Source organism: Martes martes (assembly GCF_963455335.1).
Source record: "Martes martes genome assembly, chromosome: 13".
Lineage (NCBI taxonomy): Eukaryota > Metazoa > Chordata > Mammalia > Carnivora > Mustelidae > Martes > Martes martes.
The window spans coordinates 87833140-87858246 of record NC_137901.1 but is presented as its reverse complement, the minus strand read 5'-3'; the positions used below and the strand labels follow the sequence as shown (position 1 = coordinate 87858246).

The window sequence follows — 25107 nt, the reverse complement described above, 5'->3', positions numbered from 1 at the left end:
CCAGGCTCCCAGCACTGTGGAGTCCCACCCAGCCGCTGCCCTGCCCCCGCCCCAGCGGCAGACCTCGCCTGCCTCACCCAGCCCAAGCACAGGAGTGAGTCCCTGCCTGCTCAAAATAGATTGGGGAAGAAGGGGGATCCCTCAGCCGCACCCACAGAACCCACATGCCACACAACTTTCTCGCGCCTCGTGGGCTCCAGCTGGGCCTCTGGGAGAAGCTTGGGGTTTGGGGCAGGGCTGGGCCAGCCCCTGGAGGCGGGGGGGGGGCAGAGGGGATGGCAGAGCTGGGCGTTCCCACAGTGGCCAGGGGACATTCGGCGGGGTGGGGCTGTGGCCCTGGCCTGTCGGGGACGGAAACCGTGACTAACGGGCAAACGGACGTTTTCCTTCTCCTCCCCGCGTTCTGAGTGGCCGCGCTCAGAGGACCCCCATTTGCTCAGGAAGACGGCAGGACAGGAAGTGACCCCACTCCCGGGCTGGGGCTGGGGCTTGGGGACCCCCTGAGGCCTGTTCCCAGCCCAGCCATCGTGAGGGCCTGGGGCGGGCCGACCGTGCCAGCACCTGGAGCACGCGGGCCATTTGCCCCGAGCGTTTTGGATGGGGGCTTTCTGCGGGGGGCCAGGGGTTTGGTGGAGGCGAGGTGCGTTAGTTTCCTGTTTCCTGTACCGAAGGACCACAGCCTAGGTGACTGAAAACAATAGAAAAGTATTCTCTCACAATCCGGAGGCAAAAATCTGAAATGGAGGTGTCTATAGGGCCCTGCTCCCTCCGGAGCCTCCGGGGAGAAGCCCGCCTTGCTCCTGTAGCTGCTGAGGGCGGCCGGTCGTCGTGCTGGACGTTCCTTGGCTGCTGGACACAGCGCTCCCCCTGTGCCTCTGTGTGCCTCTGCGTCCGGATTCCCTGTCTTCTTATAAGGACACCAGTCGTACTGGACTCAGGGTCCGCCCTAATCTCGTATGACCTCATCTGAACTAATTACATTTGCAAAGAGCTCATTTCCAAATAAGGTCACATTCTGAGTTTTGGGTGGTCATGGATTCTGGGGGGACCGTGCTCGGGCCCGTGTGAGGGGCTTCACTGAGGCTCTTGGCGTGTCTGAGGTCACCACAGGTTCTACTTCCTTCCTTGGAGATCCCAAAGGGCTCGGGCTAGGACCCTCCTCTCACTGCAGCTGCACCGGGGCGGGTCGTCCCCTCTTGGGAACCAGTCCACTGCCTCCGGGAGTCCCTGGTCTACTAGGGAGACCCTAGTAGTCCACCATCACATGTACCTCAACTCTGCTAACTGTGTGTTGGAGCCTCAGAGGCCGCCCCCTCCGTCAGCCAGTTCGTAGTGGGCAGATGTGCTCCAAACCTCTGCCTGGCCCCCCTGGGGCACCCCGCCCAGGGAGGGGCAAAGACAGCAGCTGCCAACCGGGAGGGAGAAGCTTGTACCCAAGCTGGGGGATGGGCATCTGGCCCCGTGAGTGAAGGAGCCGGGCTTCCGGGGACCAGGGTGCCCCGTGGAGGGCTGTGCAAGTCTCCGCGGGGGGAGCCTTCTTTCTGCTCCTTGTGCACACTGAGCTGGGCCCCACCTCGGGGGTCTGTACTCGTACCTCCCTCTACCTGGCCCACCAGCCTCCAGGGCTTTGCCTGGCCAGCTCTCTCTCTGTGCTCCTACTTGGCTCAGAGGTCACCTCCTCCGAGAAGCCTTCCCTGTCCGTTTAACCCCCGCCCTGTCTTTTTTGATCTTGCTCATGTCCCCACCTCTGAGTCTCTAATTAAGTGATATGTTGTTTGTTGGTCCCCTGACTAGAAGACCACTATGGGCAGGGACCTTGTCTACCTCATTCATTGTGTGTCCTCAGCCCCGAGGCTGTCCTGGCATGCAGGAGGTGTCCTGGAAAGACTAGGGGAGTGAAATGATGAGGTTCCCAGACCAGTCCTGTCTGCTGGGGCTCAGTGAGAGGCAGAGGTGACATGCAAGGAAGTTTCCCTCCTTCATTTGCTCCCCACGTAGTGACTGTGCCTGGCACAGTGTCCTCTGGGACATCTGGTCACTGCTCTGCCTGGGGTCATCAGAGGGGCTGGACCAGTCACAGGGGGCCTGTAGGCAGAAACCGCCCTTCCTCGCCTGTCCCAGAAGGATGTCAGGGCAACTGATCGTCCAGGCTGCGCCATACACGTATCTGGGACTTGAGGGAAGAATAAAGGCCGCAGTAAAAATAGCCACTGGCATGCTTGGCCGGTGGGGCGTGAGGGGGGAAGGTCGCCTCATGGCCACTCGGCTGGGATCACCGTCCACTGCACCTGTGATGAGGCCCCGGGCACAGGGAGTCCCCGGGCTGACAGCCCAGGCCCAGGCTGTGACTGCCGCTGTCCCTGTGCCCTAGGAGAAGGAGAGGAATGCACGGAGGAAGAAGAAGAAAACCCCAGCCGCCGCCAGTGAGGAGGCTGCCTTCCCGCCTGTGGTGGAGGATGAGGAGATGGAGGCATCGGGCGCGAGCGGGAACGAGGAGGAGATGGCAGAGGAGGCAGAAGGTGAGGGACAGGAACTGACCTGCCCCAAGAATGTCTGGGTCCTCCTGAAAAGAGGCCTGAACTGCCTTGGAGGGGGAGCATGGTGCTGGTGATGGAGATGGTGATGGTGGTGATGGTGGTGATGGTGGCGGGGTTGGGGGGGATGGTGGTGGTGATGGTGACGGGTATGGTGGTGATGGTGGTGGTGGTTATGGTGATGACAATGGTGATGGTGATGATGTTGTTGATGCTGGTGATGATGGTGATGATGATAATGATGGTGGTGGTGGTGGTGATGGTGAGGATGGTGATAATGATGGTAATGGTGATGGTGGTGATGGTGGTCATGATGATGGTGGTGATGGTGGTGGTGATGATGGTGGTGATGATGGTGTTGGTGGTGGTGATAGTGATGGTGGTGATGGTGTTGGTGATGGTGGTGGTGTTGGTGATGGTGGTGGTGGTGGTGGTGGTGATGATGGTGATGGTGGTGGTGATGATGGTGGTGATGTTGGTGGTTTGGTGATGATGGTGGTTATAATGATGGTGGTGATGGTGATGGTGGTGGTGATGGTGGTGGTGACAATGGTGATGGTGGCGATGATGGTATTAGTCCCAAATGCTCCATTTTGGGTGATGAATTACCTGGGTCTGTACCTGTCCCCCATGGCACGATGTCCCCAAAGACCCCAACCCCTAGCTTAGTTGAACACCTGTGCCTCCCCTGTTCTCTTCCTACCCATGGCTGCCCCATTCAGGCCCTCGTGTTCCTGGTGAACAGAACCCTCTTTCCTCCTGTCCCTGCCTGGGGTGCCTGCCTTTTCCTCCTGTCTGCCTGCCTCTGCATTCAAACTCCCAAGCTTCTGCCAACATGGTAAAGAAAGGAGGGAGTCACCTCTGGCTCCTCAAACCAGGCCTGCAAATAAATTCAAGCCCTGCCAGCCCCCAGGGCATTCTCGGGCCTGAACCTCACTTCCTGGTCGAGAACAGAGAATTGGGCCATGTGGTTGCTCTTGCCTCAAGCTGGGAATCGAGGCTGGCCCCTTGCTGCTCTGGGTCTCTCTAATCCAAGTTGGTGAGAGGCCTGGCCAGCGTCTGAGTGAGCACCACAAATCCCTCTGCTCTTGTTTTCTGGGTCCTGAATTTATAGCCACAAAAAGAGAAGGAAGCAGAAACCCAATCCCTCCTCTTTAAATATCCTCCCAGCTGTTTCTGTGGATAGGATGCAGCCTTGGTGGGAGAGTAGAATGAAGCCAGACTTCGGCTCAGCATTAAGACCAGAACAGACACTGCCCAGTAAGAGAACTGTGTGGTAATGAACTCCCCGTCACTTGTAGGGCTCACATCCCACAGTGGGGGTGGTGGAGGGACATTCTGTGCTGAGTAGGGGAGAGAGAGGGGGAGGGCTGGTCTGACAGAGCTGAGGCTCTGTGACCACCTGATGGCTCTGAGTGGGTCCTGTGCAGTGGGGTAGAAAATCCTGCACAAAGGTCCAGGGTGATACTCCCATCACATGGATGAGTTTTGGAAACCGAGGCCCAGGTTGAGGAGAGCCGCTCTCACGGGGTGTCACGTAACTGGTGGAGTTGGAGTTGGCCGGTCTAGCCAGCTTTTGCTGTGTAATCCTGTGCCTTGTGACCAGGAAGGGGGAGGTCAGAGAGGTTCCAGGTTAGGACCTGAGGTCGCCCTCGTGGAACCTTCTAGAAAGCCCGGCTAGCCCCAACAGCATGGCAGACCCCTCCAGAGGGTGGGCAGCAAGTGCCTTGCTGCGTCCAGGCAGAGATGAACTGTCTGGGGAGGGAGGAGTCATCCTCTGTTTGGTGTCCCCACAACGATCACAGTCTCCTGGTCCTAATCAGAGCAGCAGCCTTGAGGTGATCCCTTGAACCGTCATGGTGACTCAGTGGAGTACGTGCTCTTGTCACCCTGTTTACAGATGAGGAAACTGAGGCACAGAGCTGTCACCCAAGGTCACGCAGTTGGCTTGCTTGGGGACAGCGTTCACGCTGGTCAGAAGTGTAGATTCTCAGGCCACTCCCGGACCAACTGATGAGGCACTAGTGGGGTGGGCCCTGCAGTCCGAGTCTTCACAGCCCCCGGGCTCGGGCGCACGCTCGTCCCTGAGAACTCCTCATGGAGACAAGCCTCTCGCTGAGCGAGAGGGCCCAGTGGTAACTGCCCATTTTGTGGATGAGCAGACTGAGGCTCTGAGAGTTAAGCTACTTGTCCAAGGGGCGTCCACACAGGCCCCTACCCCCGATGTCTGTTAAGTGAGCGGGAAGAAGGGGCCTTGCTGGAGTCCACACACAGAGGCGGGACCGGGGTCAGCCCTCTCCCGTCCCTGTGCAGTATGGCCTGGGGCGAGCGACTCGGCCTCTCCATGCCTCAGTTTCCTCATCTGCACATGAGATGCCACTTATCCTGATCTCAGGGGTCACTGAGGATTAAATGAGTCACCCATAATTCCAATTATGATTTCTGGGAGCAGTGGGCCACGAAAGGAGGTGAGCAGTGGGAGAGGCCGGGGGGTGCGGGGGGCAGCCGGGGCTGAAGGAAGCCTTCATCCAGGGCCATGGCAGCTCCCTGCCCACCTGGCTCTGGGACTGAGTGGTGGGATGGGGTCCAGGGCCACAAAGGCCGCTCCTTCCGCCCTGCCCAGCTCTGAGGTCGGCATCCCCACCTCTGTCCTGGGAACACAGGTCCAAAGAAGGCCAGTGACTTGTCCAAGGATACCCAGGAGTGGGCGGGACTGGCCCTTCACCCTGCACCACCCTGTTGCTGGCCAAAGCCGCTACAGGTCACCCATGGGTCTGAAGGGAAAGGGCACGTCACTCCAAGATGAGGGCCACAAGTCCCCCTGTTGCTCACCTCCCCGGCCACCTCCTCTCTGCCACCTGCTGCTCCTGCCACCTTGCTTCTAATCCTTCTCTCGCTTCCTTCCAGCCTTACACACCTCTGGGAGCGAGGTGCCCAGAGGGGAATGCAGTGGCCCAGGTACGAGTGTGGCCGGCTGGCCTGGTGGCGGGGAGGGGGAGGTCGGGGTAGGGCTGTGCTGGGGTCAGGGGCATCCCGAGGGCACCTGTCCTCGGCGAGGGGCCCACTTCCGTGAGCATGCCTCTGTGAGTGCCAACATTTGTGCTGCTGCTGCCTCTGTACGCCTTCCCTGTGCAGTCTGTTCCCCATGCTGTTCCCTGACTCACGCTTGCAGATCTGTACACTCGGCTTCACCGTTCTGTTGATTTTCACCAGTGTTCTCATCTGTGACTTGCACCTTGTTTGATTTCCCAACAGCAAGCGCAGGGCTTTTCACTTTGTCCCCATTTTACACAAAATGGGGGAAATTGAGACCCAGAGAAGCGACAGGAGTGTTTTTAAGGCTGAAGAGCCAGGTGGGAGGCTAGCTGCCCTCCCCCTTCATCCAGACGCACATTCAGTCACTCGGTTACCACTTCCCTGTGCACCTGCCAGGTGCGGGGCCATGTGGGCCTCCAACGGGGGATGCCACAGGACGGGACACTTTCCCCTCGGGCTGTTCAGAGTTCCCTGACACAGGAAGGAAGTCACCAGCGTCACCCTGTGCTGCCACATCCTGGCTTACTCCCCCTGTGAGCCAGGATCTGCTTGCCCACTCTGCAGATAGGGAGAGCGAGGCCCAGAGGGAACCTGCGTTTCCATGGCTGGGCTTCTGGCTTGGGCACAGCCAGCTCTGGAGCTCAGATGAGAGCCACCGGCCCTGGCCACGTACGGGTGCCAGTGACCCCAGGGGCTGGAAGTCAGTGAGGTGGCTGGGCACTGGGGTCAGCATTTCAAGGGCCCTGGGACCGGGAGGGGCCGGCTGCCCATGTGTGTGGGAGCCTCAGGGCCGTTGTGGTGTCTGGCTGTGGGGCCACTCAGAGCATCCTGAATTTGGGCCCCGGAGCTGGGATGGGCAGGTCTAGGTCTACGCCTGAGGCCCCCGGCACCACTCACCCTGCCCCTCTCTCCCCCTCACAGCCGCAGTCAACAACAGCTCTGACACTGAGAGCATCCCCTCCCCCCGCACCGAGGCCGCCAAGGACACGGGGCAGAACGGGCCCAAGCCCCCGCCCGGCCCGGGCCCCGACGTGCCACCCCCCGAACCACCCACCCCTCCGCCAGAGGACACTCTGACCGCCCCCGAGCCCACCCCGGCCCCTGAAGCCACCCGCCCGCCCACGCCCCCGCCAGCACCCGCGTCGCCCACCGCACCCCCTCCTGTGGTCCCCAAGGAGGAGAAGGAGGAGGACGATCCCGCGGCTACCTTGGCGGTAGCGGAGGAGGAGCAGAAGCCCCCTGTGGCCCAAGAGCTGGCTGTGGACGTGGGCAAGACGGAAGAGCCCGGTGAGGTGCCCCCCACGGAGCCCGTCAAGAGCGAGTGCAAAGAGGAGGCCGTGGAGGAGGGGCCCGACAAGGGCAAGGGGGGTGCCGAGGCCAGTGCCGAGGCCGCGCCTGAGGTGGCCCTCAAGGTGGAGAAGAAGGAGGGCAGCGGCCCCGGGGGCAAAGCTCCCACGGCCAAGGGTGCGGCAGCCCCCCAGGACAGCGACTCCAGTGCCACCTGCAGCGCAGATGAGGTGGACGAGCCCGAGGGAGGCGACAAGAACAGGTGAGTGGGCAGAGCGGGTGGCAGCTTCGTCCTCTGCAGCCAGCACCCGGGCAGCAGCGCACCGGCCGACTCGGCGCCTGCCCTCGGAGCGTGGCTGGACGTGGAAGGGCGCAGCCGCGGGGCCGGTCTGGAAGGGACGCGTGCCAGGCAGCGGGGTTGGCTCCCTGGGGCCGTGGCGCGAAGCCCCGCAGACCGGGCGGCTGCAGGTGTGCGGGTGTGGCCAGGTCCCTGCTCCCCCAAAGGCTCTTACTCCTCCGTCTTCACGTGGTGTTTTCCTGTGTGACCCCGAGCCCAGAGTTCTTTTTCTCATGAGGACTCCTTCACTGGATTCGGCTCCACCGTGATGATCCCATCTTAACTTGATCACGTCTGTAAAGAGCCCGTTTCCAAATTAGGTCACATTCATGGGTCCCTGGCTGTTTGGGCTTGAGCATGTTTGAGGGCTCAGGAGGTGGTGGGGGGCACAGTTCTATCCTTAACAAGGCAGGAACAGCAGGTGCCAAGGGCCTGGGGCGGGAGACAGCCTGTGTGATTCAAGCGGAGTCCTGTAGCCACTGAGGGTGAGCAGGCCGGGCTAGGTCGGGGCTGCAGTCTGTTCTCAGGGGAGTGCCCCGCTCAGCTGGGTGTGACTCGGGCTCGGAAAGCAGCTGGTCGCCAACGAGGGGACGTCAGTGGGGGTCAGAGAAGCGCAGGGAGATGGCTGCCGTGTCCCAGCAGACAGCGGTGCGGGTCTGCCCGCGGCTCCTTGTGTAACACTGCTGAGACCCCTGGGGGCTCGTGTCCCTTCCGCCAAGGGTCCAGGTGCTGGAACTTGGAGGCCACCGTCCTGGCTCAAGTTGACTGAGCCGTTGAGGCTGCTCTCGGGGCTGGCCTGGGGGGACCCCCGTGCCATCCTGTTTGGGTGCCCCCATCTCTGAGCTGTGTTCCTCCCTTTCTTACCTTTGTCTTTGCTCCTGGGGTGAGGTGCCCAACTCCACCTCCTACCCGAGCCCCTGGAGCACTGGATTTTGACTGATGCTTGAGGATCCTGAAACCCCTGGCCAGAATCAAAGCTCATACCCCTGAGTTGGGGCTGGCTGAGGGCAGAGGTACAGAGACCTGCTCCCACCCACATCTGGACGCTGGAGGAATGTTTTCTAGTGAGGCAGGCGGGTCGTTTTTATTTTGACTAAAAACAGTGCGGTCTGTTGTCTCTCCTCTCCTGTCTCGGAAAAGTTCTGGGCAGAGTGAGAGGGAGGAAAATCTGACTTTCAAATAGCAGAGTTCACTCAGAGCCTTTCCTCTGCCCCGCGATTCACCTTGGGGCATGTTAAAATGGCAAGTTCTAGAACATTTCATGTGAAAGTTGGCTTCATCCAGAGCTCTTTGGGTCGTCCTCCACAAAAGGAAGTGAGCCACGTTGTCCTCAGATTTGTGTGTCCGGGGTTCCCTGGGAGCCCCTGCTGGCAGGAGCCTCACCCCGTCATGTCAGGAAAGTAGTCTGCTGGGCGGCTCTGTGACCAGCAAAGGCCCGGCCACAGGCTTCTGAGGGCTCGGGGGTCCTGAGCTCTTTGTCTTTGGGAACAGTACGCACGGGGGCCCGATCCTCCCGAAAGGGCCCCCGGCCAGGGACTGGCTGCTCCGCTCACTCTTTGTGCCTGGGGAATGGGGTCAGCGCGGGCGGCTCCCCACCCTGCTCCTGCTGGCCACAGGGACGGAGTCATGGAAACGGGTTTCTGCTCCTAGCGGGAAGAGAGCTGAGCTCATGGGGCAACCATGCTGATAAGCAGCCTCCTGGGTTCACATGGCCTCTGCCCAGGACTGGGGACCGGGGAAGGCTGAGCTGAGCCCCGCTGGCCCCCGGGAGCCCTCCGGCCAGGCCTGAAGCCCCAAAGGCTACTTTCAGCCTCCCTCTCTCCCCCAACAGCCCCACCCAGGGACGTGTCCTTCCCCCAGCTGGATCTGGCTGTATCCACTCTTCCTGCCTGAATGTCCAGCATTCGATCCCTGGGGAGCAGCGGCCCTGGGCTGGGAGTCAGGACACCTGGTTTGTCACGCCCTGTGTGACCGAGGCTGGTTCCCCGCCCTCGGAGCCAGGCTGGACTTGGGCCAGCTTGCTGACCTCTTCCTGGCTGGCCGCCTGCCACCCCCTCTCCCCCCAGCCACAGCCGTGCAGGCAAGATGCGTCAGAGCAATGCCCTGGCAGCCAGGGCCTCCCGGAAGGGCTGGCGGGACGGGTGGGCCCCTGCACGACCCCGGGTCCTGGCCGGCCGCCCACCGCCCTCCTTCCCGCCGGGCAGTCCTGGTGTGGTGAGCTGGGCGTCCCTGGACGGGCCCAGGATGCATCTCGTTCCAGCCCCTGCCGGACGACCTTTGGAGAGTTTGGAGAGAGAAATCATATTCTGCTTTGACTCTCCATCACCTTCTGCCAGGCGGCTCTGCCTGGGAGTTTTCTTGGCTGACGACCAGAGATGGTGGCTTTGATGGCTAAGCCTTGAGCTCGCCTGGCCTCCTCTGTCCCAGTTTCCAGAGAGGGTGCCTGGGCACTTTCTGGTGGGGTCGAGACCCCAGAAAGCCCCTTTCCCTGGGCCTCTGTTTTCTCTGAGATGGGTGTGGGGTCCCCACTTTCAGGCTTCCCGTGAGCATAACGGACGTCATAGCGTAAACTGCAGCCTGGGGGCAGGCCCGCACATGCTAGGTGCTCAGTGAATGGTTAGCTCCCTGCGGAGCTGCTGTAGGAACACCGAAAGTTTACTCTGAGAGTGGGCTGGGGTGTGGCTTCTTCCCCTGTGCCCCGGAAATTCTGAAAGAACCCCAGCAGCACTTTCCCTTTTATTTCTTTATTCTGTAAATGATTGACTGGGCACCAGTGTTTGCCAGGTGCCATTCTACGTGCGAGGGATGCTGGGAGCAGAACAGATGAGCCCTGATCCCAGAGTGAGAGTGGCTAGTATGGAATGGGAACATTGATAACTGGGTGATGGGAAGATTAGGGGCACCGGGCAGGGGCCATGCATGGGGCAGTCAGGGAGGCCTCGATGAGGAAGTGGCATGGGAGGGTCATCAGAGCCTATAGTGGGAGATGTGGGACGAGCAACCGGTGCAAAGGCCCTGTGGCTGCATGAGCTTATGTTCAGTGGAAGGCAAAGAAGCCTGTGGCAGAGCAGAACGAGGGAGAGGGCAGGAGAGGAAGTGACAGGTGGGCAGGGACCTGGCCTCCCAGGAAGCAACAGAACCATGTCTGTGCAGACACGGTTCATAACCAGCCTTTCCTCACCCTCCAGCCCGTGTGGCAGTGAGGATGATCAGAGCCTGATGATCATAGGGAAGCCAAGGGGAGTGCTTAGCAGAGAGGGTGTCCAGACCCAGGGTGTCCCCAGTCCCCCATTGCCCATCTCTTTCCCCCAGCCCTGGCCCTCCAGCGTGGGAAGAAAACCCACAGTGATGCGAAGATCGCCTGACCCACTCAGTCCCAGGTGCTGCTGTCCATGCTTCCTGTGCTGCCCCTTGTTCCACCCACAGAACTGTCCTGGGAGGGCAGGGGTGGCTGTTCTTACGCCCATTTTACAGATGGGGAAACTGAGGCACAGTGGTTCTGTCCTACAGCTGAAGGTGGGCTTTGAACTGGGAGCCTGAGCCCTGAACCGCTCCCAGCCGCCTTGCCAACTTCCCCTCTCCTCCCGGGTCACATGCCTGGTGCCAGGCTCCGAGAGCCCCTCCCCCTCCCCCCCCCCCCCCCCCCGGGTCTCCAGAGAGGAAAATAAAAGCTGCTGTCTTCCAAGAAAACAAAGGAAAGAGCACAGAGGGAGGGCCGCCCCTGAGGAGGGCTCCTGGAGGCAGCGCTCACCCGCTGTGGGGGCTGGAACGAGGGGAAGTTGTGGCTCCTTTCGGGGTTCCAGTCGCCGAGGCTTGTCAAGGACTTGAACCCAGACCCTTGCTCTTGGAAGCTGGCCTCTTACAGTGAGCAGGCAGGTGGGCGTCAGGAGGCCTCTCGTGAACCGAGCTCCTGCCTCCCTCGGTGGGACACTCGGGAAGGAGGAGTCCGGGTCTCTGGGTGGGCCCCGAATGGGAGCTTGCTGAGAGCGTGTGAGGGGCAGTCCCTGTTGCCCTGCTCTCTAATGTGACTGGTCCCTCCCTGGGCGAGGAGCTGTGGGGAAACCGAGGCAGGGCCCAGGCCCAAGGGGGAGGCCCTAGTTCACCTGGCAAAGACTTCGCTTTATTTGTGTTACAAAAACATACTTAAACTGATAGGAAATGTTACTTTTTAACTTTAATACTTGTGTCTTATAGTAGTTTTGTATTTTTGTACACCTGTAAAATATGGCATTTCGTCGTTCGTGGAAACAGTACAGTTAATCAAACTCTTGGTTTCATGGCTAGCGTATCGTACGTTCTTTATTTTCGTCTCATGATGGCTTTAGGGAGCCATCATTCACTGACTCTACAATCCAGCCACACAGCGTACGGGGGAGTGGATTTTAGTCTGTTCACAGAGGTGTGCAGCCATCACTGCCATTGAACTCCAGAGCTCCTCCAGCTCCCCAGAAAGAAACCCCGTGCCCTTCAGCATCACTCCTTGTTCCGCCCCCAGCCCCTGGCCTCCACCCGCCTCTCTTCTGTCTGGATTCTCACCTTCTAGACAGTTCCTATCAGTGGCTCCCCTCACAGCGCGTGGCCTGTCGCGTCTGGCTTGTCTCAGTCGACATCTTGCTCTCAGGACCCGTCCACGTTGTAGCGGGTGTCCTGCTTCTTCCTCGGTATGGCTGGATCGCAGTCCGTTGTGTGGACAGACCCCGTGTGGGGGTACTTGGGTGGTTTGCACCTGTTGGCGGTGGCGATGGTGCTGTTGTGATCTTTGTGAACAGGTTTTTCTCGTGGGCCTATGTTCTCGGTGCTCTTGGGCGAACCCCCAGGAGCCGGATGGCCAGGTCGGGTGATGACTGCGTCCACCTCTAGAGGAGCGGCTGGACCGCTTCCAGAGCTCGCTCGTTTTAAAATTAACGTTTACAAGTGTGGGTCGGTTTAAATGGGTGCTGGGAGGCAGAGGGGAGGGGAGGCCGGGCATGGCGTATGCGTTGAGGCAGGTGGTGAGCGTTACGACAGCTGATGGCATCTCTGTTTAGTGCCTGGGCCCTGGGGTCTGAGTTCAGGAGAGCAAGGAGGGTCGGCAGCTACAGGAAAGGCCCCGGAGCTGGAGAGCAGAGGGTGAGCAGGGTCTGGGGAGGTGGAGAGGTGAGGGCGGGAGGGAGGGCGAGCAGGTGGGGAGGACCGTGGAGGCCAGCTGAGCATGGAGAAGTCAGGACGACCTTCCTCTGCGCCCCAGGCAGCCCCAGCAGGCGTCGCCGTGTCTGTGTCTGCTCAGCCGAGCGTGTGGCAGATGTGGGTAGGAGGCAGGTAACCGCAGGACAGCCTGTCATGGCCACGGCTTTGTGGCCGCGCCACCGAGAGCAGAGGGCACCTAGGCCCCAAGTCAGGTGTCTGCCCGGCCCCATCTGCAGAAGGAGGCGTGGTTTCCTCATCGCTGGGGTTCTGGCAGCAGTTGCGGGGTTGCGGACAGGCGTGAGCCCTGGTCTGGTTAGCACGGCTCTCGCCTGGAAGGCAGTGGCTGTGGCTTACAGTCTGCATGTGGCATCACCTGGTACGATCGCCGAGCACACTAGGGGCTGTGCCCACAGGATCCTCTGGCTCTGGGGTCCCGGCCTTAGCTTTGCCCTCTGGGTGAATCCCAGCCTGTGGCCGATGCCCTGGTGCACCCTGTTCGGTCATCTGCCGAGGCGTCCTGCAGGCTGAGACTGGGTGCAGGGTCCCTGTGCTCCCCAGGCACAGCGCTGGGTCTGCTGTGTGTTCAGCAAGTGCAGGTCGCAGGAGAGAGTCAGCGGCTGGGCAGGAACCTGGCAGCCCTTGTGGGTGGACGAGGGTTTGAGGCTGCGGCAGACTGAGCCCCCACCTTGAAGACTTCATGCCAACTGGGGGGCCAGACGGCGTTTGGGGCAAGTTGCTGTGCCCAGTACTCCAGGAGGTCCTAGAAATCCCTGAAGACTTCCTGAAGGAGGTGACATCTCTGAACCCCTCAGGAGCCCCACCCCACAGGGCAGGCTCTGCCTGGGTGCCCCAGGCACTGCAGCCCTACGTTGGAGGGACCCTGCCCCTGGCATCCGCTCTCAGGTGCCCAGTTCTGTATGTCCGCAGCAGGTGGACATGAGTTCGCTTTGGGGAATGAAGCATTTATAGGCCCGGTTCAGCTCAGGGCCACACTTCTGGCTGGTGTAGACCGTGTACCAGCTGAGCAGCTGCGGTCTGCCTGCTCTTAGCTCTTCGGTCAACGTGAGGTTGCAGTTGGTGGAGATTTCTAGTCGCATGGGTAGTATCCCGAGCTCCTGTCCTCCAGTGAACGGGGTCCACTCCGCTCCATGCCCTGGCGCCCGAGCCTCTCACATGCGCGTGATGGATAGTCTGATGCTCACCGCGCCCTCATCCAGTGAATTCTTCCGCGTTCCCGCAGCTTCCGAAGGGCCTCGAGTGGCTCGGGCGCTGTGCTGGGCTGCCCTGGGACTCTGCTTGCCTTGGGCCGTCTCAGGGGAGTGTTTGATCCCGGCCTGGGCCTCCGGGCCCGGAGGAGGGAGGGAGGAGTCATCTGTCCCTGCTCCCCACCCCCAGAGTCCTGGTGGGTCTCCTGGGCCAGGTGGCCCTGGACCTGTGCCTCGCTTCTGGCGGCGCCTCCAGCCCCCGTTGTGCAGGGCTGGAGCCAGGAGAGCCAGCTGTGAGCCCCCGGGCTAACGCTCGTCTCTCCCTCAGGCTGCTGTCGCCACGGCCCAGCCTCCTCACCCCGACCGGCGACACCAGGGCCAACGCCTCACCCCAGAAGCCTCTGGACCTGAAGCAGCTGAAGCAGCGGGCGGCCGCCATACCCCCCATCGTGAGTGCCCAGGCGCCCCCTCTCGCACCCCGGGACTCCTGCCAAGGAAGGCCGCGGCCGCCGCGCCCCCCACCCTTCACCTCTGCTTCGGGAAGGCCGTGGATCAGGGCGGGCGCACAGCCGCTGGGGGCCGGGGGGCAGCACCTGCAGCCTCACTCCTCTCAGCCCTTCCCAGCAGCCTCCTGTTTCCTGGAGAAATCCCCATGGAGACGAGGCGGGAACCGCTCCAGGGAGCCCGCAGGCGAGCCGGGTGGGGCCTTGCGGGAACGAGGGCGCTGGCGGCCTGCAGGTCTGCCTTCTGCCCTCCTGGCCCGGAGCCCCTGCAGGCCTTTGGGCCTGGAATGGCCGTCCCCACCAGGCTCCCCCCCCCCAGGGGGCTCCCCCCCCGGGGGTCTTCCAGAGCTCCCCCAGACCAGGGACGGCAGGTCCCAGCACCCTGGGGAGAAGGCCCCACTCTAAACAGGAGACCCTTGGGGGAGGCCACCCAGAAGAATCTCCAGGCCCCTCGGAGGAGCCCTTTCTTCACCACGGCCCGGCCGCTGCCAGCCACCCCTCTCTGAGCAAGTGTGCCCCGGCTTCCCCAAGTGCAGCGGGGGGCTGTGGGCTGAGGCGCTCTGAGCTGACCGGGGCTGAGTGAGGCACACAGGGCGGCCCGGGCTACTGCTGGCTCTCCAGGGCTGGGTACAGTCCCGTTTGTCAATCCTGATCTCTCTGAGACCCACAGAGACTCGGGGCCCAGGCATGGGCTCCCCACTGGGAAGCTGGGATGCGTGAAAACCTGCTCTCCTGTCCCCAAGCCGTGTGCCCTTGGACACCTCACTGCCTTGGCTCTCAGGCCGGCTCGTCATGTGCAGGGGGCCCAGAAGGCTGTTCCTCAGCTCCGTCGCCCCTGGACAGCCTGTGAAGATACGTACTTCCCCCTGCTTTTCTCAGCAGGTCAGCAAAGTCCACGAGCCCCCCCGGGAGGACACAGCTCCCCCCGCCCCACCGCCACCGCAGCCCCTGCAGCCAGAGAACGACACCCCCCAGCAGCCCAGCAGCAGCCCTCGAGGGAAAAGCAGGAGCCCCGCACCTCCTGCCGACAAAGAGGGTGAGTGGGGGGCCCCGCAGGGGTGAGGGGTAGGGGTGTCTATGCATCCAGGGCAGCTGCTGCGGACGCCGAGCAGAGTGGCAGGGTGGGCCAGCCAGAGGGGTCGGACGGGTGGAGGGGACAGCAGGGCACAGCGGGGACGGGGGCGAATCAGAGGACCCCTGCTCTCTCTGAGGTAGGCCCATCCTGGCTTTCAGCCAAGTCACCCCGCAGCAGGACGGCCCCTGTTGTGCTTCTGGGGAAGCCAGAAATCCACGTTTTCACCTGAGGGGCCTTTTCTCAATGTTGGCAACTTAAAAACAGTTTCAGAGCCCTGTATATGTGCATAAGCCCGTCTGTGGTTCAGCCCACCCGGGAGCTCCCAGAACCGTGGACAAGGCTCGGCGTCCAGCTGGCAGCAGCTCTGGGGCCTGGGCAGGAAGCACGGCTCCCTGCAGTGCTCAGCCTGACCTTACTCCAGCCCGAGGTCGCTGGGTTCACTGGGGTGCCCGCAGGGGTAATTCCCTGAGCAGCTGCCCGGGGTATGCTTTATTGTCCCCACGTGAAGCTCAAGGTCAGGGGACGGGCGAGGTGTGGTTTCTTGTTCTCTGGATTGTCTGCCTCTGCCTCACGTTCCCCGCTGGACCCGAGAAGTTCCAGGCCTGCGTCCCCAGAGGGGTCCCCTCCCCGGGGCAGCCCGGCGTGCCGCACCTGCCGTGTGCGTCCCAAGCGATGGCCAAGGCCCTCCGGAGGCTTCCCCGCGCTGGGCCGGCCTACGCGTCTGCCGGCCGCTCTCAGCGTCGGAGGGCAGCGGGACCCCCGCCCACCCTCCCTGAGCAGCATAGCACAAGGGTGGGCTCTGGGGGCCAGTGCCGCCTGCGCCCTCTTGGACAGAGCAGCCCTTCTTTTCTGGAGAGCCAGGTTGGCCCTGGGCCACAGGCCTCCTCAAGGGTGGTGCTACTTGCCCGAGGACAAAGAACAGGGCTGTCCCTGAAGGAGGACGGCTGCACGCTTCCCACAAGTGACACGGGCCTGCCAGACATTCCCTGTTTAATCAGCCTGCCCCCTCGCCTCCCTGCGGCCACTCCCACCTGCCGCAGGAAGTCTCAGATGCCACCCGTAGGGGCAGGCCTACATCCCGGCCCGCACACGGGCTGGCCTACGACCCCTGGACCAGGACATTTGTTCAACACCTGTGATGGTCAAGTGCTGGGCTAGGTCCCGGGGGTTCAGCAGCGAGCAGGACGAAGTCCTTGATTCAGGAAACTCTTCATATGACTGAGAAGGACCCTAAGCCAGGGCATGCACATGAGAAAGCAGGGTGACTTTAGGTTAGTTCATGCAGTTGAAGAACAAAGCAGAATGAAGAGGGGCTCAGAGGAGCTGTCTCTGTGGAGATGATGACTCAGTCATGGGAAGATCTGGGGGGAAGGGCGTTCCAAGCAGCGGGAAGAGCATGTGCAAAGGCCCTGGGGTAGGCACAAGTTTGATGTGTTTGGGGAGTTGCCAGAAGGTCACTGTGGCTGGGGAGAGGGTAGGATAGAGAATCAGAGAGGGAAATGACGCATGATTGCTAGGGCCTCGTAGGCCATGGTACCATGTGGATTTGTCTCAGGTATGGGAGAAGCCTTTTCAGGAGGAGCCTTAATGTGTTTGTCTTGTGGGAGAGAATCTAATTCTATTTTGGAAAGATCTCTCTCTCTCTCTCTCTCTCTCTCTCTGGTCACTGTTGAGGAGTAAGGGCTCCAGGGAATTGTGGGCAGATGGAGGAGGCCACAGTGCCGTTCCTGACCACCGTGGTGCCAGCCTGGACTGCGTGGTGACCATGAGGTGGGGAGGAAGGGGTGCGCCAGGAGTTTGCTTCAGAGGCAGAGCCAGGGGGACCTGCTGACGAACTTGAGCCAGGGTGAGGCCGGGCTGTCTGTCTGCTCTCAGGACCCGGTTGGTCCCCCATACTGGGGCCAGGACAGCCCGTGACGGGGGTGGGATTCGCCGGGCGAGAGTGGGGTCTGGCTCTGGAAGACATTCCGGCTTTGGGGCATCAGCCCAGCGGTTGGCTGTGCGGTGATGTCAGGGGCCCAAACAGCTCCGGCCCATGTCAGACCTGAGCAGGGCTGTGCTGCCCATGGGTGACTGGGCACCACGCGGGGCTCACCAGGCCCTGCTGGGACAGGTCATAGGCCCTGTCCTGGAAAGAAGGAAGCCAACACCGGTGGTTTCTGAGTCTGGCCTCGGGTTGTGCTGTTGCCTGGAATGGCTCCCCGCCACAGACGGTGCACCGGGCGGCAGGCACTGCATGCTTTCCTCGTGGGGTCTGCCCCGCCGCTCAGTGCCCTTAGGCACAAGTATGAACTTGACATCCAGCACCACCTTGCTGGTCTTGCGGGACCCTTCCCTGCTGCCTGGGTCCTGCATGGAGCAGCTCAGCCAAGCCAGTCCTTCAGCTCCCCTGGGGCCAGCTGGAGGAACAGGTTGTCTCTGCAGGCTCTTGGCCTCCTGCCCAGCCTGGCCCAACCCCAGATTTCCCTTCCAGCCCTGGAGCCCACCCCCGCCCACCGCAGCCCAAGTGGGGCTGCAGCGAGCAGCACACAGACTGGGTAGCTGGACAAGCTGAGGCCCGGGGGGGTTCCCTGCCCCTGTGACCCTCTCCTGTGGGCTGCCCACTTCAGCGGGGCACAGGTTCGGGGGACCTCGGTCTCTTCTGGGTGACGGGGGTGGGGGGGGTAGGATCTGGAGCACCCACGCCTCCCCGGCCACCGGCTGTGCCCACAGCAGGCATCACTAATCGATGCTAACACTTGGCTGCCGCAGCTCCGGGGGCTGTCAGAGCCTCCCTCTGTCATCTGGAGGTGGCCCAAGAGATGACACCTGCCTGCTATTCTTGTCCCAGGGCCTAGAGAGTTCTGGCGTTTCCAAGTTGTGTCTCCTGCCCAGCTTCTCAGCCAGTTCTCTCTCTTGGGACTGGTCCCCCAGCCAGTTCTCAAGGGAGAGCTTCAGAGTTTGAGGCAGATTTCAGTAGAGTGGGAAGTGGGCGGGAGAGCAGCATGACGACAGACCCGAGCCCCTGGCCTTTGGCCCTGGCAACAGGGTGTCCTCCAGGCCTGAGAACCTGGGACCAGCTGTCGTTCACCCTCCTGTGGGCAGAGTGCCCAGTGAAGGCTCGGACTGCAGCCTGAAGCCTGACCGCCTGGGCTCCAGGCTCCCTCCCTTGCCAGCCGTGGGCCTTTGACCAGGTGACTTCCCCTCTCCTGGCCTCAGTTTTCCCATCTGAAAAACGGGGATGGCAGCAGTTCCATTCCAGGTGCAGCGAGGATAAGCAAGTTGGCACATACAGTGCCCTTGGGAAGTGCCAGTCTGTGGGAGGCCTGTGCAGGGGAGGGTGTTACCCTGCCGTTGTGTGATCTGAGCTGCACAGGCCGGTGAGTGGTCAAATCCTGACTGGGCCAGGTACTTGCTGGTGACCATAGAGCGTGCCACCGTGTGTCTGTACCTCCGTTTCCCCCTCCGTACGGCAGCGGTGGCAGCAGTCTGTTTCGCACGAGCTTACTAAGGAGCCTCCTGGGGTCCATGCCCGCGGGGGGTGCTTAGCACAGTGCCCTGCACGTCGTCCGTGTTCGACAAACGGCTGCCTTGAGGGTGGTTCTCCCAAGCGTCTGGACCTCCGGCCACCCCTCCCTCCGGCCAGGGCATACGTATCATAGCAAGCCTTCCTCGCTGTGTAGAGGCCAACCAGCTTTTTCTAGAAAGAGCCAGACAGTAAATACTGCAGATTTCGTGGGCCAGCCAGTCTCTGCGGCCGCAGAGCTCTGCCGTAGACAAGTCCATGGGCGGCGGGCCCTGTGCCTCTGGTTGCCAGCCCCTGCGTTGAAGCTCTGTCCGGGCGCCTTGCTTGCTGGGCACCCTGGAACTTAGAAGCTCCCTAGCATCATGAGGGCTCAGGGCCCAGGGTGGGGCCGGCTCCCAACACAGACCCCTATTCCTGTTGGCCGGGACCCCATCCTTGCCCCAGGCCAGTGCTGTGGGCACAGGAGGGCCTTGTTTGAGCAGGCGTGGCAGGGCCGCTGGGTTCCCCGAGGGGGGCCAAGTTTGGCTGACTGCCCTCCCTCGTCCCCTCAGCAGAGAAACCTGTTTTCTTCCCGGCCTTTGCCCCTGAGGGCCAGAAGCTGCCCACGGAGCCCCCGTGCTGGACATCAGGCTTGCCCTTCCCTGTGCCCCCTCGTGAGGTGATCAAGGCCTCCCCGCATGCCCCTGACCCCTCGGCCTTCTCCTACGCCCCACCTGGTGAGTAGCTTGGCCCAGGCTTGGGCTCCTCAGGTGCCACGCTGGGTCACCGGGTGCCAGCTCCTTGCAGTGGTTTGGAACCGTGTGCAGAAGGAGCTGAGAGTCTGCTGGGACCCAGCAGGAGGGATGGTCTGGTCGGTGAAAGGAGAGGAGGAGATCTATAGAGAGTTGAGAAATTGGCAGGATTAAGTTTGGGGGCTACTGGCAATAGGGAGTCATAGGAGGTGCTTGATCTGGTGAGGGGCAGCTCTAGAGTGGGGGCTGTTTTCTTTCTACCAGTGACTTAGAGCTGGAGAAGGGACAGGTGGAAAGAAAAGCCTGGGGAGACCACAAGCACCAGGTCAGGTGAACCAGAAGGCCAAGTCAGAGGTTAAGACTTTATTCTGGGAGCAGTGGGGAGCCATGGAAGGTTACAGTGTGGAGGTGGGGGGTTGTGAGCCCATAGACTTATTAGAAAGATCTTTCGGTTCCCGTGAGGGGGATGGGCTATCACTGGGGGGAGGGGAGGTTTGGGTAAAGTTACAACAGGGAGACCAGTTCCCGGGTCTGGGCCCGAGGGGGAGGGCCCGGGCCAGGGACTGGGCTGTGACAGGGTGGAGGGAGGCTTCCCTGAGTTGTGACGTCTGAACTGAAGACACAGGGGCTCATCGGGACAGAGATGGGAGGAGCAGCAGGGGCGCGTGTGGATTGGGAGGTGCGTGGGGTGGGGGTGGGGTTGTCTGGGCCACAGCCACTGCTGGGGCCCTGTGGTGGACAGATGTATGCCCTGCAGGTCACCCACTGCCCCTGGGCCTCCACGACAGTGTCCGGCCCGTGCTGCCACGCCCACCCACCATCTCCAACCCACCGCCCCTCATCTCCTCCACTAAGCACCCCAGCGTCCTCGAGAGGCAAATGAGTGCCATCTCCCAGGTGAGGCAGGAGGCTCGGTGCCCCTCCCCTCCGAGTGTCTGTGTGGCCTGGTGCCCGGAGAACAGCTCCTTCCTCTTTTGAGGGTTCAGTCTTTCCATCTGTAAAATGGGGACATCAGGAGCTGGGTGGGAGCTGGGTACCCAAGGGGCTAGGGTCATCTCTCTGCATGGCAGTGCTGGGGCCTCAGCTGGCTGGAGCTTGTCGTAGGCACTCAGGACCTTGGGCCTCTGGGGCAGTTAAGAGCAGGGGCTCTGCAACCAGATTGTGTGGCCTGGGGCAGTTACCTATGCATTCTGTGCCTCGGCTTCCCCTCTGTGAAATTGAAGATTGAATGCGCTAGACACTTAGCACGTGGTGAGCCTGTCTCTGACTCCCTGCCCCTTGGCCTCCCTGACCCCACCCACCTGTGTGGCAAGGGACGGGGGCGAGGGGTCTGCTCTGTCCCAGCCCCCATTGGCGCACCGTTCCCTTGAAACCATACCAGGTCACGATGGCCACTTCACAGGTGAGGAGACCGAGGCTCAGGAGAGCCAGGGACTTGTCCGTGGTCACTCGGACTTGAGGCCCAGCGCCCCGACCTGCATGTGATTCCCTCTTGGGGGATCCCCTCTTGGAAGGGGATGTCAGGGTACTCTGGCTGGGCTTGGACATGGGGTGGAGGGACTGTGAGGGCCCCTTTGACCCCATGACCTCTGTCCCTCACAGGGAATGTCGGTGCAGCTCCACGTCCCATACTCCGAGCACGCCAAGGCCCCTGTGGGCCCCATCACCATGGGGCTGCCCCTCGCCATGGACCCCAAGAAGCTGGGTAAGGATCGCGCTCCCCTTTTTGGATGGCCCAGGCTTGGCTCTGGGGGTCCGCGTTGGGGGCATGAGGGAAAGCCGCTTGGCCGCTGGAACCGTGGCCTGAACTTGAGGGCAGGGGGCAGTCCCAAATCCCTGGCTGTTCTGGAGCTCAGCCCCTGGGCAGGATTAGGTGGGGGCCCTCCCTCCAAGCCGCTACCTCAGGGGCGCGTGGCTCACTGCTCTCGCCCATCCCCAGCGCCCTACAGCGGAGTGAAGCAGGAGCAGCTGTCCCCGCGGGGCCAGGCTGGGCCACCGGAGAGCCTGGGGGTGCCCACAGCCCAGGAGACGTCCGTACTGAGAGGTGAGGGCGGGAGGGGCGGGCGTGGGGCCCGGGGTCTGTCCTGCATCGCCAGTGGCTGCCCCGCCGCTCTTTGGAGGAGGGTCAAGGCAGGAACGGGATCTTTTATCCAAAATCTACTGAGCCTCGTTCGCCCCCAGAGGCTCCCAAAGTCCCTCTTCACAATGGTTCGCCCCTTGAGGGGCAGGGGGTCCTCTGTGTTGAGACAGCAAGGGCCTCGCAGGTCCGCGGGAGCACAGCCCCCTGGGAAGGGGTTGCAGACACCCGTTACCCCTGTGTCTTGTGTCTTTTAGGGACGTCCCTGGGCTCAGTTCCAGGAGGAAGCATCACCAAGGGGATCCCCAGCACGCGGGTGCCTTCCGAGAGTCCCATCACGTACCGTGGCTCCATCACCCACGTAGGTGTCCTGGGGCCCCACCTGCCAGGGGAGGGTTGGGGGAGGACCGGCGGGCCGTGGCTCTGGATGCCGCCCTGACCGCAGGCAGAGCGGTGGGCCAGCCATCTGTTCCCTCCGGCGTCACTGCGTGGCACCCGTCGTGGTAGATGGGGTGGAGATTTGCCTCGTGGTCATTTATCTTGTCTGCTTGGGGCCAGGCACGTTAGGTGCTAAGCGGCATCCAAAACTCGCCCGTCCCCGGGAGCTGGCGGGGTAGCCGCGGCGGGCAGCCCGAGAGTCACGGACCTGGCAGAGCCGGGCCGACGGCCTCAGAGCATCCAGTGCTTCCGATGGAGTAAAACACTGAGATTAAGGACACCTGGGGCCGCCCAGGCTAGTGTGGGAGACTGCTTAGGGGTGAGCCCGCAGGATTCTCGGGGAACAGCATTCCCAGTTCTGGGAACAGCACGTGCGAGCATCTCTGACATGTGCGAGGAGCAGCCAAGGGCCGTGGTGCCTGGAGCAGGGGTGGGGCTCCATGGGCCAGGTCGTGATGGATGGGTCCTCTGCACTCTGGCGCAGCCAGCCCCCACCCCTGTGGCTCCTTGCACACCGTCCTCATCCTCCCTGGTTTGGACTTCACTCCCAGAAAACAAAGAGGTTTCCTCTTGTGCCAGCCTTGACCGTGTGGTGTCGGCCACCAAAGCGCTAGAGTCCAGCATCGTAGCTGCGTTCACCTCCGCAGCCGGGAGTGTGGGATGACGTCGTCCCCTCCCTGGCTTTGCAGGGGGAGCCGATCCGAGGCCCCCCGGTGTCAGGGAGGGGGGATCAGTTCTCTATGTGACCGAGGTCTGGGGCTCGTTGAGCTCTCTCCTCCCTGGCCAGCAAGCGTGAAGCAGGGCTGCATCACCTCCTCCTGGGGCTCTGGGCTTGCCGTCCTTCCCTCCACCGAGCTTCAGACAGGACACTTCACACAGGCCCAGCACGGGTGGGTGCTGTCGCAGCTCGTTTTATAGATAAGAAGACCGAAGCTCAGAGGGTAGACTTGAGGTCACATAGCTAGTGAGTAGTCGACCCAGAGTTTTGTGCCCGGCTGTGTCGGGCTCTAGAACACCGTGCCAGAGAACGGGTAGCCAGAACGCACCAGTGTGCGTGCCCGGGAGCCCAGCCACAGACATGCTCGCACACAGAGACACGCACGCAGACATAATGCAGACACACTCACAGACACAGGGCATAGGGACAGACAGACACAGACCTCGGCAGTCACGCTCGCAGGGCACACCACGCCCCGCCCACATGCATGTTCATGGCGGAGCGTCAGGCCATAGGCTGGCCCGCGGTGAGCTGTTTCCGACCCCGGTGGCCTCAGATCACACCACAGAGGGGAAGGCTGCGGATTTTGAAATAACAGGCTTTTGGAGGCGGCTTTGCCGAGTGCAAAGAACAAGGAACCTGGGGCAGAAGCCAGGCCAGGGTGTTCAGGTCCCTGCTGGGACACACACTTAAGCGGGGGACGGTCTCTCTCGTAGAAGTTACTGCCCAGAGTCTTCCTGTGGCGTCACTGTTGATCGAAGGTTGACATCTGCAGTTCCTGGGCACCCGTCCGCGCTGGGTTTCCAGGCAACCGTGACCCACACCGTCTCAGTCACTCACACCCCTTCGATTGTCTTTGGCAGAGGGCAGCAGCTGCCAAAATGCATGAGAGTCAGACTTTCCCACAGCCTCGCTGCTGGGCAGTGACGAAATCATGCCCAGACCATACACACGCACATCTGTGAACCCAGCGGGCTCTCGAGGAAGCCCCAACACTCTGTGCTCCTTGGTGCTCCCACCCACCCTGGGAGTGAAGGTCGCTGGGGCCCGTGCCCTGAGGCTGCAGGGCCCTCGTCCTTGAAACAGGCTCAGGCCAACGGTCTCTACGCTTGCACGATTCTGTCCAGTGTATTGTCCCCAAGGACAGGGTCACGGCCCGTCAGGGTTTCTGTCCTCTATTTGTGGGATAGAGGAAAGCCCCTGTAAACAGCGTAGCTCGAGGACATCGACCGCCTTCAGTCCCAGCAGGAGAGCCCCTTCCTGTCTCCCACTGTGCTCTTCGATGAGCCACCGCTTTCCCAGGACGGACCCAGTTCCGCCAGCACCGAGACCTGGCTCGTAGCGGAGCTGGTGTCAGCGGTCTCGGGGAGGATGTCCCTGCCAAGTGCTCCCACCTGCCCCTGGACCGCCACCACCCAGTGAGGTGTGTTGCTGCTACACTGTGTGCAGAGGTAGCTCAGGGCACCGGGGAGACCCCTGCTAGAGCGTTTGCTACGAGAGGGCGGAGGAGCCCGTTTGCATTTGGTGTCTTGCTGTCCCTCTCCTTTCGAATCAGGATCTGCAGTTAAAGGTGGTTGTCAGCTGGTGTTCTTACTCCAGATGGGGGGTTTCTCAGCAGAGGAGCTCCCACGGGGAGACTCACTGGTCCGGGGCTCGGCACACAGAGGGACCCCCGTGTCTGTCTGTGTAACGGCTCATGGAATATAGACATCTTGACTCGGGGACAGCTTGTCTATGCCAAGTGCCTTTGAGAATTCTAGATGCCGGGATTATCTCCGTTTTGTAGATGTACGGATGTGTAGGCTCAGAGAGGCAATGCGACTTGACAGGGTCACACAGCAACTCGCTGGTAAAGCTGTTCTCTGCCGTCCTGCAGTCTGACTCCAGACTCATGTCCCGGTCCCCACACTCATGTTCATGGAAGTTACCCGAGGCACGGTGCTACTCCACATGGCTGTCTTCTCTCTCCTTGAATACCTCCCATAGTGGGGAGCTCACTCTCTCTAAGGTAGTGGTTCTCTGTTGTGGGCAGTTTTGCCTCCTCAGGGACATGGGGCAATGTCTAGGGACATCTGTGATCGTTACACCTCGGAGAGGGGGGCAGATGGGGGGGCACAGTGCAGCTCTGGCACCCAGCGGGTGCAGGCCAGGGGTGCCCAAGACGGCACCCACAACGAGGAAGCCATTGGCCCCCCGTGACATGGTGCCAAGGTTGAGAACCCCTGGTTTTGGGACACGGGAGTGCATGGGACACGTTCCTCGGCACAGCACGGGGGCTGCATCTCAGCACCCCCATCAGCTGACCGTCAGTGGTTAAACGTCGGGGCTCGGAGAAGGTAACACCCACACGGGCCCGGCTGGAACGCAGCCTCCAGAGGGGGACTGCCTGGCTTCCAGTCCCAGCTGTGCCCCTGGATGAGGTCAGATCGAGCACTCCGTGCCTCAGTCTCCCCCTCTGAAACAGACATGGCGATAGCACCTAAATGAGAGAATGT

The 25107-nt window shown here is 61.7% G+C and overlaps 1 protein-coding gene across 4 annotated transcripts in view; it reads left to right on the top strand.

Annotated features, from left to right (window-relative positions):
• Positions 1-25107, top strand: part of NCOR2 (nuclear receptor corepressor 2) — a 208972-nt gene that overhangs the window by 161209 nt on the left and 22656 nt on the right. For all 4 annotated transcript variants that reach the window (XM_080821217.1, XM_080821215.1, XM_080821216.1 and 1 more), the window contains 9 exons: positions 2372-2519; positions 6492-7119; positions 13894-14014; positions 14951-15104; positions 19200-19364; positions 20137-20276; positions 20982-21084; positions 21319-21423; positions 21714-21817. In XM_080821217.1, the coding sequence (XP_080677343.1) occupies positions 2372-2519; positions 6492-7119; positions 13894-14014; positions 14951-15104; positions 19200-19364; positions 20137-20276; positions 20982-21084; positions 21319-21423; positions 21714-21817 (1668 nt within the window). The remainder of the gene's footprint in view (positions 1-2371; positions 2520-6491; positions 7120-13893; positions 14015-14950; positions 15105-19199; positions 19365-20136; positions 20277-20981; positions 21085-21318; positions 21424-21713; positions 21818-25107) is intronic.